Source organism: Lepidochelys kempii, chromosome 4 (assembly GCF_965140265.1).
Source record: "Lepidochelys kempii isolate rLepKem1 chromosome 4, rLepKem1.hap2, whole genome shotgun sequence".
NCBI lineage: Eukaryota > Metazoa > Chordata > Testudines > Cheloniidae > Lepidochelys > Lepidochelys kempii.
This window is the reverse complement of record NC_133259.1, coordinates 62,637,625-62,653,282: the sequence shown is the minus strand read 5'-3', so window position 1 is coordinate 62,653,282 and position 15,658 is coordinate 62,637,625. Positions and strand designations below refer to the sequence as shown.

Sequence of the window (15,658 nt, the reverse complement as noted above, 5' to 3'; positions counted from 1 at the left end):
GCCCATTCAAAAGCTTTTTTCCCACCTGGGAGCATGCTGTAACCAAGATAGAATCATAGAAATGTAGGACTGGAAGGGACCTTGAGAAGTCATCTAGTCCAGCCCCTTGCATTGAGGCAGGTCCATGTAAAGCTAGACCATCCCTGACAGGAGTTTGTCCAACCTGTTCTTAAAAACTTCCAAAGATGGAGACTCCATAGCCTCCTTTGGAAGCCTATTCCAGAGCTTAGCTGCCCTTGTAGCTTAAGCCCATTTCTTTTGTCAAGCCCATTTCTTTTGTCCTACCTTCAGGGGACATGGAATACAATTGATCACTTTCCTCTTTATAATAGTCCTTAACATATCTGACATAGACAAAATGAGCGTGAACTACTCTTGTGCAGAGAAACGGGTCTTTAAAAGTTGTTGCATTAAAGTAACTGAGAAAATAAAGGATGGAACAACACATACTGAAATAGTAAGAAATGTAACCCTTCAGTTTTATATAACCAATTTTTAATCTTTTCTTTTCTAAGGCCCAGATGCTATTCGTGATTACAGAACAAAGCTCCCTGAGTATCCTCGCTACATCGGAGCAACCACTCCAGCACAAGGGGCCACGAGTGACCTTGAGTACTTGTGGCGTACTGCCCCCTGGACGACTTCTATATTGCCCCACAAACGTTCCTACCCTGGACAAATTGGCTGGGGAGTAACAGAATTTAGTTATCTCAACAGAGGAAATCTGCTCACTGGCATGCAGATTAAGGTAACTACTCATACATTTCTCCAGAATTTTATCTGATGCCATCTAGATGACATTAAAGAGTGTCTTGCTTTGTAATTTTATGCTGTGTCTTTGTAGTGCAGTGGTTAATCAGAGAACAAGATGGAACACATTTATTTGATAAAAAGGCACCATTTTTTAAGATCATGTACAATCAACATTATTACAACAAATGTATTAAAGTGGTGGTACTTGAAATTATACGAAGCATTCATAAATCTTAGCTTTCATGAAACAAATCAAATGGGAAAGTTGTGTTGTGTAATGAAGACATGTGCACTAGAGCTGTGCAATCTATTAACATCTTAAAGCAATTGAGCCCATGTGTTTGCAAACATCAACCCATACTCATGAAAGCTTGGGGAAACATTTTCAGAAATGGGTTCCTGAAGTTAGACTCACAAGTCCATGTAGATGCCTAAACAAACAGCCTGATTTTAGATAATGCAGTATGCACAGCACCTCCCACTGATGTTAGCTTTAGACACCCATTTTTGAAAATCTTGGCCTTGATGGATGTGGGGTGAGTTTTAACACCTTGTTGGGAAACTGACACCCAGAAGTGTGGAAGGAGGAAGTGACTGGAACGGCTGGGAGGAGCTAACTTTAGGATGGAAGGTTCCCTTAAGGGTTGCAAGGTTCACTTAAGGGTTTGAGTTTGAACTTGAGCTTTAAGGTAAACCTCCAGGTGATGGCCCACTTCCAAATACCGTAAAAAGAACTGTAGGCATGAGTTTCTGAACTCATCTGTGAACAGAATCCTGCCAGGTTGCACAGGTCTAGCATGTGCTCACTACCTCTAAGAACTCTGTAAATGCTTTTGTGGTGCTCAGCCTCTTGGGGAGCAGAAGTAGAGAATAGGATCTCAAGACATTCTGGAGCTTGTCTACCTCCAGTCTGGGCACTGAATCTGCAACCTTTGCTTACACCTGCTTGACATATGTAAGGATTGCAGGAAAGTGTTCAATTTTTGCAAAAATCTTTAGTTTTTATATACAGATGCCAAAACTGCATGTTTTTATTGAATAGATCTGACCAGTTATGCCTGAGGCCCCAGTCAGGTCGGGGCACTATCATGCTAGGTGCTGTACAAACATATACAACACTGTTCCTGCCCTGAAAGAGCTTTTTTGTGTCGCTAAGACATAGCTTACATATGTCCTATAGTGTTCACACATTACATAGCTGCACTCCTAAAAAAAAGTCAATGAACATAGTTTAAAAACCCCAGATTATCAGTTCGGTGTACAGTATATGAATTCTTACCCCACTCTTGGGGCCCTGTGTTTTCCCACTCCTCCATTGGATGCAATTTCCTCTCCCCAGTTGTCATTATTGTGAAAAGTAACAGAAACAAAGGATGGAGGAGCCTGGCCTGGTCCTTCTTCCAACATCCTGTGAAGAAAAGCAGGAAGGGGGCAGCTATCCTGGTTCAGCTCTTTCCCACCCAGAGGACGACAAGGAGGAAAAGGTGGCCCTCCAACCTTTATCCCCTCTGCACAGTAGCACAGGAATATGCACAGTAGCACAATGTATAAATAGCTACAGCTGAAAACATAACAGATTATTTTCCGTGGTGGATGGGTAGGAACTGTTTGTGTTTGAGTTTACCAGCAGTGGGAAAGAAAAAGCCTAGGGCATTTCAAGAACTATTAGAGAAGAACAGCAGACTTTGGCTCTAAACTGTTAAAACTTTAGTTTCCATGGGTTGTTCCTTCATAGCTTTGACACAGGGAACTAAAAGGCATTTGAGGACTCTGAAAGCTACATTTGGCCCTAAGGGCATAATTTGGGCACTCTTGCAAAACAATGTCCTTTCTAGGTCAAAGTCTGAACCTTCATTGATTGCTTCGCTGCAAAATCTGAGCAGGTGTACATTCCTAGGAAGAATACTGGCTTTGATTAATGTCTCATACTTCTTTGTTCAAACAATATATCCTGCTCAAATGAGTCTGGTATGAGAAAAAGCTTTGTGAAAGCATAAATGGGAGTGTTTATAAATATACACACCCACCAATGTATACGCTGGTATGGACTCATGAATGGGTGATGGTGATGGTTGCCACTCAAAAATAGGCAGAAATTAAATAATAATGTGGAACCTAATTCTCTTCATTCTTAGTACTGGGTGCCAGTATGTAGAAACTAAGGAATCTCTTTATTTAGGATCCTGAATTATTTGGGCATAGAAGCGTTCCTGGCAGCATTGCCCTACAGAAGCAGGAGTAGCTGTATCTCTTTTGAGTACAGCATCATGTGCAACCACTCAATTCAACCTACAATAACAGGAGGAGGAGACCTAAATCATCTGGGACAGGAAACGGATTTATAAAATGCAAAATTCACACCCCATCCTGGCATGTCACCTCTGCTCTCTTGTCGTGAAGGATCTATGTGTGGTGAACTCTTCAGATTTTAGTGGAAACCAGAGTTGAGCTGAGCAGTTGCACCCTGCCCTCCTTCACTGTTTCATTTCCTGTCTGTGATAAAGAGGCTGCTAAATTTAGCCTAACAGTGTAACCAGTGTATTCCTTTATCAGATAGCCATTAATAGGATGAACATTTTACCTTAGATATCAATACACAGCTGTTTTTCTTTAACAGTTTTCCTATTTTACTTGATACTTCTAAATCAGCTTCTTCTGGAACCGAAAATGGTTTTGAACTGCTTTCCCCTTATAGAATCAATAACACACATGGAGTCCAGGTCTCTCTCAAATGCCTGACAGTCTTCAAATAATTTCAGCTCCCACATTTCTGATCTGCAGATGTCGCTGTCAATACAAATTAAAATTAAAAAGAACATCTTTGGACTTTGCTACAAAGTTATAAAAGTATCTTTTAAAAGCACCTTTACTAGAATCAGACAGCTCAGTGGCTATGAGTTTTAGTTTCACTTAAATATTATTTATCCTCTCTTGTGTCATAGAAGATTGTAGTTAAATCAGATATACTAACCAGGAATATAAAACTTCAAGCTCCTTTAGATAAATGTTGTCATAAATAAAAAGGGAAGGGTAACCACCTTTCTATATACAGTGCTATAAAATCCCAGCTGGCCAGAGGCAAAACCCTTTCACCAGTAAAGGGTTAAGAAGCTAAGGTAACCTTGCTGGCACCTTACCCAAAATGACCAATGAGGGGACAAGATACTTTCAAATCTGAAGGGTGGGGGGAACAAAGGGTTCTATCTGTCTTTGTGATGCTTTTGCTGGGAACAGATCAGAAATGCAAGCCTTCCAACTCCTGTTAAGTTAGTAAGTAATCTAGCTAGAAAATGCATTAGAGTTTCTTTTGTTTAATGGCTGGTAAAATAAGCTGTGCTGAATGGAATGTATATTCCTGTTTTTGTGTCTTTTTGTAACTTAAGGTTTTGCCTAGAGGGATTCTCTATGTTTTGAATCTGATTACCCTGTAAGGTGTTTACCATCCTGATTTCACAGAGGTGATTCTTTTACCTTTTCTTTAGTTAAAATGCTTATTTTAAGAACCTGATTGATTTTTCATTGTTCTTAAGATCCAAGGGTTTGGGTCTGTGTTCACCGTACCAATTTGGTGAGGATTATTATCAAGCCTTCCCCAGGAAAGGGAGTGTAGGGCTTGGAGGGATATTTTGGGGGAAGACGTCTCCAAGTCGGCTCTTTACCTGTTCTTTGTTTAAAACGCTTGGTGGTGGCAGCATACTGTTCAAGGACAAGGCAAAGTTTGTACCTTGGGGAAGTTTTTAACCTAAGCTGGTAAGAATAAGCTTAGGGGGTCTTTCATGCAGGTCCCCACATCTGTACCCTAGAATTCAGAGTGGGGAAGGACCTTAACAAACATATTTTCAGATCTGTTGTACAAAGTGGTGATGTCTGACTCACAACATTTCTGCCAGTGTTAGCACCCTAACATTTCTGAAAATACAAACACATTGTGTTCTGAACAATTGTTGACATTGTATGTAAGAGTCTCCGAACCCATATTCCTGTTGCCATCCCTGCATCAGATAAATGCGCTCACTATATAGGAAAAAGATATATTACTTCTAAATGACCATATTGCTATTTCAAGTTGCTGCTGATCCTTTAGGGCGAAGTCTACTGCCAAATTCTGGTCTCAGTTATACCAGGTTAAATTTGCAATAGCTTTATTATTGTGGATTTACTTCAATGCAACTGAGTGTTGAGTTCAGCCCTAAAATTTCATCTTCTTGGCCATGAAGTATTTTAGTTCATTTTGCTTTACAAACCTCATGAACTAGGGGGTCACATACTTTGAAGCCTATGTAGGCTGAGTTCATTGCACCCACCATGAGTTCCTTGCATTCCACCTCACAAGCTCCCTGTGTGCTACCTACCCATCCCCCTCTATTTCAGGGACTCCCTGCAATTTCCTGCAATATCCCCCATGCTAGACATTCTGCATGACCCCTTTTCTCTCTCCTTCCATATCTGGTTTCCCCATTTTTAAAGTTTGGCTCCCAGCAGGAATAGAGGGGAAGAAACAGAAAGAACTTGACCATTCTCCAGTTTGATGGTTGGTGATATTTGTGGATATTGAGCCTTATTTTCTTTTCATGTACACCTATGTAAACACAATTGACTTCAGTGGAGTTACTTCTGGATTACCTGATGTAAGTGAGATAGCTATTTCCTTTGTTTGCATTACTATTCAGAATGACTCTGCTTTGCCATCTGTCTTTTTTTAATTTTATTCTGGTTTATTTTGTTTTCTATGAATTCCTGTTGCCATAGCAACTAGGCCTATAAAATAAACAAATAAATAACTATAAACTTAAAAACAAGTTTGATAAGTAGGGACCTACCAAATTCACAGCCTTGAAAAATGTATCACGGATCGTGAAATCTGGTTTTTGGTGTGCTTTTATCCTATACTATACAGATTTCATGGGGGGAGACCAGCGTTTCTCACATTGGGGGTTCTGACCCAAAAAGGAGTTGCAGGGGGGTCACAGGGTCATTTTAGGAGGGTCGCGGGATTGCTACCCTTACTTCTGCGCTGCCTTCAGAGCTGGGTGGCCAAGAGTGACAGCTGCTGACTAAGGGCCCAGCTCTGCAGGCAGCAGCAAAGAAGTAAGGTTGGCAGTAGCATACCCTGCCATCCTTACTTCTCCAGTGCTGCTGTTGATGGCTCTGCCTTCAGAGATGGGCTTCTGACCAGCAGCCACCGCTCTCCAGCTGCCCAGCTCTGAAGACAGCGCTGACGCCAGCAGCAGCACAGAAATCATGGTAGCAGTACTACAGCCCCCTCTACAATAACCTTGCGGCCCTGCACAACTCCTTTGGGTCAGGACCCCTACAATTACAACACTGTGAAATTTCAGATTTAAATAGCTAAAACCATGAAATTTACGAGTTTTTAAATCCTATGACCGTGAAATTGACCAAAATGGACCATGAATTTGGTAGGGCCCTATTGATAAGTTAGCAGCAAGTAATGGCAACCTAATTGCCCCTTGCATTACTATCATCAGTGTCTTACTAGACCAACTGTTAATACAAAATAACCAAAACCGAACAAAAATAAGAACTCATACAAACCATTTTTAAAGGGCTTTGTGTCAGACCCTGAAGCTTGACAAACTCTGGTTCTGGCAGAGCTCCGAGGGGAGCAAATTCCATCAGTGGAGGCCCCTCACTGGAGAAAAGCTACCAGTGGCAATCAACCCTTGCAAGATCCCACCCATGGGCTAACAATACCTTTTTTATAGACATTACTTGTGTGCCCGTCACTATGGTGTCTAGGCACCAAATACTTATAGTCACTTGTACCAAAAGCTGCTTATCTAAGTAAGACACAAATCACATGCCTTAACCTGGTCTAAGCACACCCAAACCCCAATAAAGGAAAAACCAGCAATCTAGGGCCATAGATTATAAACCCTTCAGGAAAAGGATTATCTTTTCTGTTTACACATTACCCATCACAATGGGGCCCTGTCCCAACTGGGGCTTTTGGGTGGTACCATAATATTAATATTTGCTGCTACTGCTCCCCCAACACTAGGTCTGTAGAATTAACTGTTCATGTCTTCCAGGAGAGACCATAAAAAGAGCCTGTCTCTCTCCAGGTCTCTTCCCCCAAATTTTAGCAAGGATACTGTTTATATACTGACCATATTTTCCATGGTGCCTTACAAAAGAGGAATAATTATGGCTATCACAAGGAATTACATTTCCCAGCCAGCCCTGCTCTTCTGCTGTTTTGAGAAACACTAGTGAGGACAACCAAGAGCTAGCCTGATCCCTTGCTGGTGTGAGGAGTTCCAGTCCTTTCTGTTCACTGAACCCTGGTGATGGGCCATAAAGCCAGGGTCTGCAGGAAGGCTGTTGTTTATAAACCCCAGACTGCTTCCCCAAGACTACAGTCCATTCCTTGTTGCTGTGTCCCCTGTCTCAAAGACATTTTTATAGGAAAACTGGGATGGGATGTGCCGGCTCAGGGAGCTTCCTTATAAAACTTTGAGGACCTGTGTGCCCTATGTTTGCATTTAGTGGCTCCTGAACAAGCCAGCAATGAGGGTGGCGTGGAGAGCAGGCTGGACAGTGGATGCTGGATCTGCAGTTACATGAATCCAGTGGTCCTAACAAGTGGCATATGTGGGGGCTGGTGGATGGATGAGGGGGGGAGGAGGGAAGCAGGAAGGAAACTATAGCTGCTATGCTGAGCCATAGCCTGGAGTAACTGGCTGCACCACACAAGGATTTTGTTGTGGTTTTTGCTTTTCATCCCCTCACACTTCACTTATAGCCTGAATACTTGGGCTTTATGGAGCCAATTCAGCAGGGTACATAAATGCATGGGCCTAACTTTAAGCATGGATTTCCGTGCAACTCCTCTCATGCATAATGGGCTCATATACATTGCTGTCTCAGAGCCTCTGGTTACATCCACAGTTCAATAAAAGACTTGTGGCATGGCCACAGCTGGCCTGGGCCGCCTCAGAGTTAGGGCTGTTGGGCTAAATATTGCAGTGAGGACATTTAGGCTCAGGCTGGATCCCGGGGCTCAGAAACCCTGTGCGGGGGGAGGTTCTCAGAGCCCATGATCCAGGCCAAATGTTTACACTGCAGTTTTTAGCCCTGCAGCTCGAGTCCTGTGGGCCCACATTGATGACTTGGGCTCTGAGACTCAGTGCAGCAGGTTTTTTATTGCAGTGCAGACGTACTCTCTGTGAGGGAAATACAATTTGCCCTTAAAGCTGTCATTCCTATATCTGCAGATTTACTAATACAGCACAGCATGGGTTCACCTTTAGAAGATGTTTTCTTTGCAGCCATAAGGGATAGAAATGTAACTTTTATTTTTTTAATCATAAGCTTAAATTCTGCAGAAGCAGAGAGGGGCCACAAGGTAAGTGCTGGTTTTTCATTACAACTCCTGAGAGAAACGGAGACAGAAGTGAGGCTGGGGAGAGGGAATAGGACAGGAAAGGCAACAGCAAGAGAGGAGGCAAGCTGCAGGGTGTGAGCTGGTAAAAACATGAAATGAAAACAAGGTACATTTTGAATTATGGGACTATAGTTCCATCACTACTTAATGATGGTGGATTAAACAAAGAACCTTCTCAAAACAAAATAACATGGACAGCAGACTAGAGCAAGGAAGTAATTATGTGGCAAACTGGTTGCTGCTTTAGCAATGACTGGCATTTTCAGTGTTGGACTGCATAACTCCTGTAACTGTTGGCAAAGACGAATATGACTTAGAAAAGCTAAAGAGAACAATGAAGACATCATATGATGCTTGAATTTCATAGAAATAACTGAAGTTTTGATTCAGAGATTTGTAGCAGAATTGTTTGCAATGCACCAAGTTCTGCCCTTCGATAAGCAGCATTACAGGAATTCAAATGAGAAACGCTTAGATTGGCTTTCCTATTTTAATTTCTACCCTCAGATTTGTTAATAGACATGGTGCATCTAAGGTCCAACTGGAGAGAGATGGGGAGAAGCAAAAATGGGTAAGAGTAGAGTGGGGAAAATAGGATGTGGTATTCAAGGTAAGCGTGTTGCTGAAAAATGCACACCGTGTGCTCTATTGTTGCTTCCCCCATCAAGATACGTGTACAAGTAGCGTGTGAGACTATCTTGCTGAGCCAATTTAAGTTTAAAAAATATTACTTCCTGTAGACCAGCGGTTTCCTTTTGCCCTGAATTTCTCCTTGACTTCCACATACTGCCATCTGCTGCCCTGCCCCCTTTTTGCCCACATGCTCTCTGATTTGTAGCCTGTTGTGAACTTTTTTGATCTTTTCAATTTTACCATCCCCATACAGGACCCTTAGATGTACCAGACATTGCTTAACTCTTAAATTCCTTGTTCCATTGCCTGAGACATTGTAGAAATATAGCCGTACAATTTCAGTTTTATTGTCTTTCTAAATTCTTCCTCTCTAAATTTTAAGGGGGTCAGAATGCTGCACTCAGGTTGCTTTCACATTTCAAGATGTAGAACCATAGCACCCTTCTTTGGCTTTCAAATCTGTTCATGGACTCTCTCCCCACTCCCACTCTGATTGGAGAGGGGCAGACAAATATAATATCAATTCTCCTTGTCAACATGCTGCCAAAACAACATGCTTTGTTTCTCTTTGACAGACTGGAGAATTCCGTCAGGCTGCTGAAGATGAGATAACTCATCGATACCAGAATCCATGGTAACTATTTATTCATTATTCTAGAAAATCTCCCCTGGTGACTAGCCCACTGTTGCAGAGATTCTTAGATTACCCTGATCTGTGAGAAGACCTGGGACAGGCAGAACAGTGGCACGCTTAACCTTGTAGCAGAATGTACTGGCCAATTACATCTATTGTTACCAAAAAGATTCCATGAGTATCTACTGCTGCAGGAAACCCTTCTTCAGCAATGGAGCTGTAGTGACAGTGGCTAAGAGGCATGGTTTATAGTTAACCATTTAATTGATATGTTATTATAAATGAATAGCATTATTACGTAAATAGAACCAAAATAAATGTTAGAATTTAGGGAGAACTCATAGAATCATAGAATATCAGGGTTGGAAGGGACTCCAGAAGGTCATCTAGTCCAACCCCCTGCTCGAAGCAGGACCAATTCCCAGTTAAATCATCCCAGCCAGGGCTTTGTCAAGCCTGACCTTAAAAACCTCTAAGGAAGGAGATTCTACCACCTCCCTAGGTAACGCATTCCAGTGTTTCACCACCCTCTTAGTGAAAAAGTTTTTCCTAATATCCAATCTAAACCTCCCCCACTGCAACTTGAGACCATTACTCCTCGTTCTGTCATCTGCTACCATTGAGAACAGTCTAGAGCCATCCTCTTTGGCACCCCCTTTCAGGTAGTTGAAAGCAGCTATCAAATCCCCCCTCATTCTTCTCTTCTGCAGGCTAAACAATCCCAGCTCCCTCAGCCTCTCCTCATAACTCATGTGTTCCAGTCCCCTAATCATTTTTGTTGCCCTTCGCTGGACTCTCTCCAATTTATCCACATCCTTCTTGAAGTGTGGGGCCCAAAACTGGACACAGTACTCCAGATGAGGCCTCACCAATGTCGAATAGGACTTTGGGACTCATAAATGCCACTGTCAAGAGAAAATCCTATTTTTCAGGTTACCTACTACTTTTCAGACCGTCCCTAATTTTACCTTGGCTTATAGGGTCTGTCACATTGATTGGTACACCATGAGCCAAGTCCGTGCCTTCTAAGCATTTCTTATTATTATTAATGATAATTTTAGGTAAAGTATGAAGGGGAGAAAGAGATTGAGGAGATCTGTAGAGTTCTTTCCCAAGAATAACCTTGCAGAGACTCCCAGCATCATAAAACTAGTCCTATTAGAATGAGGGCTAGGTTATCCCATTATGATCTATTCTGAAAAAGTGGCAGTGTCTAGTTATGTTGCCCTGAGAGCAGCTTATGAATCAGACTATGACTCGGAGTTGCAATCTGTCTCCAAGTTTGCTTGCCTGCTCCAGGGAGGAACTAAACTGCACCGTACCTAACCCTGGCACAGTGCTTTCTGCACCGATACAGCACTGGCATGCGAGGGGCAAACCAAGGTTCTCCTCTACTCTCTGTCCCATTTTTTCCTCTCCTCTCCCACCACCTATGTATGCCTATGGTATAGGAAGGACAAGTAACAGAGTCAGGAAGTGCCTTAGTTACTCTTACTCCCTTTTGTGGCCACAGACAGTTGATCATCTACTAGCCCTGAGTGACTACAGTTTCTTATGTTGTCCTATAAATCATAGGTACAAAGCCATATCTGGAATTGCTTATTTGGGTTAATACATTGGAATTCTGTTGAGGTTGCTTTATTCTGGTGACAGGTTATAAAATAAACAGCTTCTTCATTACATTTTCCAAATGCTGGGAGCTAATGAAACATTCAGAGTTCAGTGTAGGAGGACAGCCAAAGCAGTATCTTTCAAGAAGACTTAGAGTGCTTGTCCATCTTTTAATGCATTCATAAAACATTCATATTATCAAGATTTTTGAAAGCAATCCTTGTGTACAATGATTGTATAGGGATTAATACGTGGCTTGCTATAAAGGACATACTGTATTTACTTTTACCAGAGAAAGGTGGATGGGAAGGCAAAGTGACCTGAGTTTAAACACAATTAAATGTGTGCAATCAGCTAATGGAATGTCTCACAAAAGGATGCACTATTAGATAATTAAGTTATTTTATCTAGTATGCTGCAGGTCTTTAAAGCATGAACAAATTTTATCGGAACTGCATAAAATATTCAGAGATATAATTGTTACAATTGGATCTTTTGCATATAGCTTCACTGCTGACCCTGTAATACCACTGACTCCCTAGTCTTATAATCAATACAAGGTTAATGCAGGCATTTCTAAGTGGAAAAAAAAACCCAGTGAAATTCATCAGTGCAAGGACAATACTTTGATTATCTCTAGTTATTTCAAACCCAAAGTGTTCTCTGAGATCTCTTGCAGTATCCATTTTATATTTAGGATAGTTGGTTAGAAAAGGGTCAGACCCGTTCACTGGTGTCTTCCAGTTCCACTTTTCTGGCAAAACTATTAGAAATGTAAACTAGAATGATCAACTTTCATCCTTGACAATACTGATATCACAGTATTATTCAGGGTAATATCTGTGTGACTTTTATATAGTTTTCCAATAGCATGATGCAAATTCCATTCATAGCAAGTGTAGTCCACTATCTATCATTGCTATAGCCATTTTTGTCTCTCCTTTGCTGACTCTTCCTGAATTACACTACTCAATACAAGATCATATCAGAAATTCTTTCTGAAAGAGTAAATTATTTGGAAGAGAATGTGAAGTCTCCAATCATAAGAAGCAGACCCAAAATCCTGACTCATCCAAGCAGGAAGTAGAAGAAATGACAACAGGAAGGCTGCATTTCAGTTGGAGAAAAGTGACTGAGTTGCAGATTTCTGATTCAAATTTGGATTCATATCTGAAGTTTCTCAAGGGTTTAAAGGGTGATCAGCTCTGATGTCTTGGTTCCAGCCCATGAAGGGAAGTAGATTATATATGTATATTGCAATATCTGGAATAGATTATACATGAATATCATAAGGAACTCACTAGCTCATTACTCAGCGTCTTCCCTGAAATCTAAATAAGATGGAGGGGGAAGGATGTAGCCAAAGGAGAATTCTGTATTGTCTAGCCTAACATTTAAACAGTAGCAGTCTCACTAATGTAGCATACAGGAAAGGGTAGTAACCCTTAAGATTCTTAGGGGGATCTAAGTTGTGAGTAGAGTAAGTTGTGGAAAAATAATTCCACCGACATCTTTAAAGAGAACAATTTCCCTCCCCCTTACCCCTGTTTTGTCCAATTTCTTTGGAAAATGTCAACTTTTCATCCAAAAAAACCTGTTTCATCAAAAACAATTTTGATAAAATATTTTGACCTGACCTGCTTGGGAGAGAAAGTCAGAGGTTTATGTGAATAGAAGCAGCTGGCCAGAGACAGCAACCTGGCAGCAGGTTGCAGAGGGAAAGCTGCATGGCAGACAGCCTGACTGCTGCGACTGAAAAACCAAGAGCTGTGCATAGACACACCCTGTTGTTGGCAGAGCGCCTGCAATAGCAGCAGCAGGAAGAGGATACAGCTTAGCAAGCAGAAGGCATAGGACATGTGGATGGCATATGGACATGAGGAGCCACGTCAAGATCTGAACCCTGGCTGAGCACTCTTTTCCAGATCCAGAAAAGCATGTAAGAACACACTTAACTTTAAGCATGTGAGTAAACTAGGGCTGTCAAATGGTTTAAAACTGTGATTAATCACGATTAAATTTTTTTATTGCGCTGTTAATAATGGAATACCAATTTAAATTTATTATACATATTTTTGGATGTTTTTCTACATTTTCAAATATTTTTATTTCAATTACAACAGAATACAAAATGAGCACTCTACACTTTGTATTTTTTATTATAAATATTTGCACCATAAAAAAGAAACAAAAGATAGTTCAATCTACAAGTCAAAGCATGAAGGGGCATACGAATGTTTAGCATATCTGGCACATAAATACCTTGTAATGCCAGCTACAACAGTGACACGCGAACACCTGTTCTCACTTTCAGGTGATATCGTAAATAAGAAGTGGGCAACATTATCTCCTGTAAATGTAAATAAACTTGTTTGTCTTCGCGATTGACTGAACAAGAAGTAGGACTGAGTGGACTTGTAGGCTCTAAAGTTTTACATTGTTTTGGTTTTGAGTACAGTTATGTAAAAAATAATAATTCTACATTTGTAAATGAACTTTCACAATAAAGAGATTGCACTATAGTACTTATAGGAGGTGAATTGAAAAATACTATTTTTTACAGTGCAAATATTTGTAATAAAAATAATATAAAGTGAGCACTGTAGACTTTGTATTCTGTATTGTTTAAATCAATATATTGGAAAATGTAGTAAAACATCCAAAATATTTATAATACATTTAAATTGGTATTATTAACTGTGATTAATCATTAATTTAATAGTTAATTTGCTTTGAGTTAATTATGTGAATTAACTGTGATTAATTGATAGCTCTAGAGTAAATCCATTTTTCCCACTACTCTTGTGTTTAAATTTAAGCACATGCTTTTCTAATTATGTCTGGAGTGCTCAGCTCTTTGCACAATCAATCCATGTATGAGTAAAGTATTTCTAAATGCATTTCTAACTATATTAGTACCTTGAATGTTTTGAGAAGGCATAGATACTATTGCTATGGAAACTGTCTCTATATCTGTAAGAAGAGGAACTCCTTTTAGCTTGAAAGCTTGTCTCTTCCATCAATAGAAGTTGGTCCAATGAAAGATGTTACCTCACCAACCTTCTCTCTCTCTTATATTCTGGGTCCAACACTGCAAACATCTGTATCTGTACGTCAGTCTTGGTTTGTGTGATTCGTAGAAGCTGTGTCTACCCTAAAATATCTTGCTGTGTTTGACGTGTCAAATTCCGCTCCACATCACCCTATCAGCCTTTGTTCTCTTGCTTATGTGAAGGGTACAGAATCCAATACTCCTTAATAGAGAGTAACATTGACTCCTAATAAACCTGAACATTCTTTACTACAGTGGGCACTGACCCCGTTGATATCGGAGGAATAGTTTCAACATCAACAAGGGTGAGGTGATTTAGGGTGAAGTGTGCCGTACTTGACACCCATATGGTTGGATGTTTCTAGCGCTGGCACAGCTAGACAAGAGCTGTCATTGTTCAGTTTGCATGGAAATGATAGAAAGAAAGAAACTGATGCTTTCAGAGGAAGTGAAAGTGTTAACATTTGCCTCTGTTTGGTGGCCAGTGAAGATGTTTCTGCAGGAGTATAGAATGATGAGGCACACAGAAGACAAGGAGGAAGTGTTTCAAAAGTTGTAGGAAGTGCACTTGCTCAGCATACTGGGTATGGTACCCGTGAAGTTAGAAATACTCTTCACCCTGGCAAAAAGAAAAGCAGAACACTTCTGTTCTATTCTTGCCTTCAATTTTTTCTTTTATGGTTACAAGTCACTTTTTCCCTTGTGGAAATGTGATTTGCATAAAATGGAAAATTTCCCCTTGTCATATATTCATGATTTTGCTGTATGGTAGATTTCATTTGTTTCATTACATAAAGCCCCCCCCACACACACACACCTTTATTTTCCTTGGGGTGCAGGAGACTTGGCAAAAATGGTGAAATTTATTTGTGGACAAATTCACATCTCTCCCCCCCCCCCCTTATCAATCAGAAAAAACAGCATTTGCTAGTAGAAATGGTACATCTTTGTCCTATATATTCATGTAAATCTGTTTCAATATGTGAATACTTACAAAAGTGTCACAAAGCCCTGTATCTCTTAGCACTGCATGGACACGCCTAATCAGACTGACTTGATCACCAATTACTATAGTCTTCTATTGGATTCTTTGAATCGAAACTTCAACATTACTGTGTATTATTTCTTAAGATATCTAAAAATGTGAACAATATGTAAACCTTTCATTTTACCATGAATTTCCAGAGAGTTAATTTTTGTTCTGGAGAAGGCGGCAAATTTCTTATATGCTTCTCAGATTTATGTCACTTGTAAAAGTTCAGCTCCTGATCTTGTTTACACTGATGTAAATTCAGAGTAACTTTATTGAATTAAGTGGCTTTCCTCTGAAGTTTCAGTTATATAAATGAGATCACAGTCTGGTCTTGCTTTCATTCCACCAAAACTAAATATTATAAGTGTAAGATCATATACACGTATAGGCTTCCAGACTTTTGGAAACTTAAGATGAAGCAAAAAGTAAAAGTAGGAGGGTGTTGTTAGAAGCCTGAAAGGAATTGAGCTGCAGCACACACAGAAAATCCCACAAGTTCAATCTTCATTATGGATGTGGTGACATACTCTTTGC

General features: G+C 40.5%; 1 protein-coding gene across 2 annotated transcripts in view; it reads left to right on the top strand.

The window, feature by feature from the left end:
- SPMIP2 (sperm microtubule inner protein 2) overlaps positions 1 to 15,658 on the top strand; it is a 66,632-nt gene that overhangs the window by 15,042 nt on the left and 35,932 nt on the right. For both annotated transcript variants that reach the window (XM_073341499.1, XM_073341500.1), the window contains exons 2-3: positions 516 to 748; positions 9,370 to 9,428. In XM_073341499.1, coding sequence (XP_073197600.1) covers positions 516 to 748; positions 9,370 to 9,428 — 292 coding nt within the window. The remainder of the gene's footprint in view (positions 1 to 515; positions 749 to 9,369; positions 9,429 to 15,658) is intronic.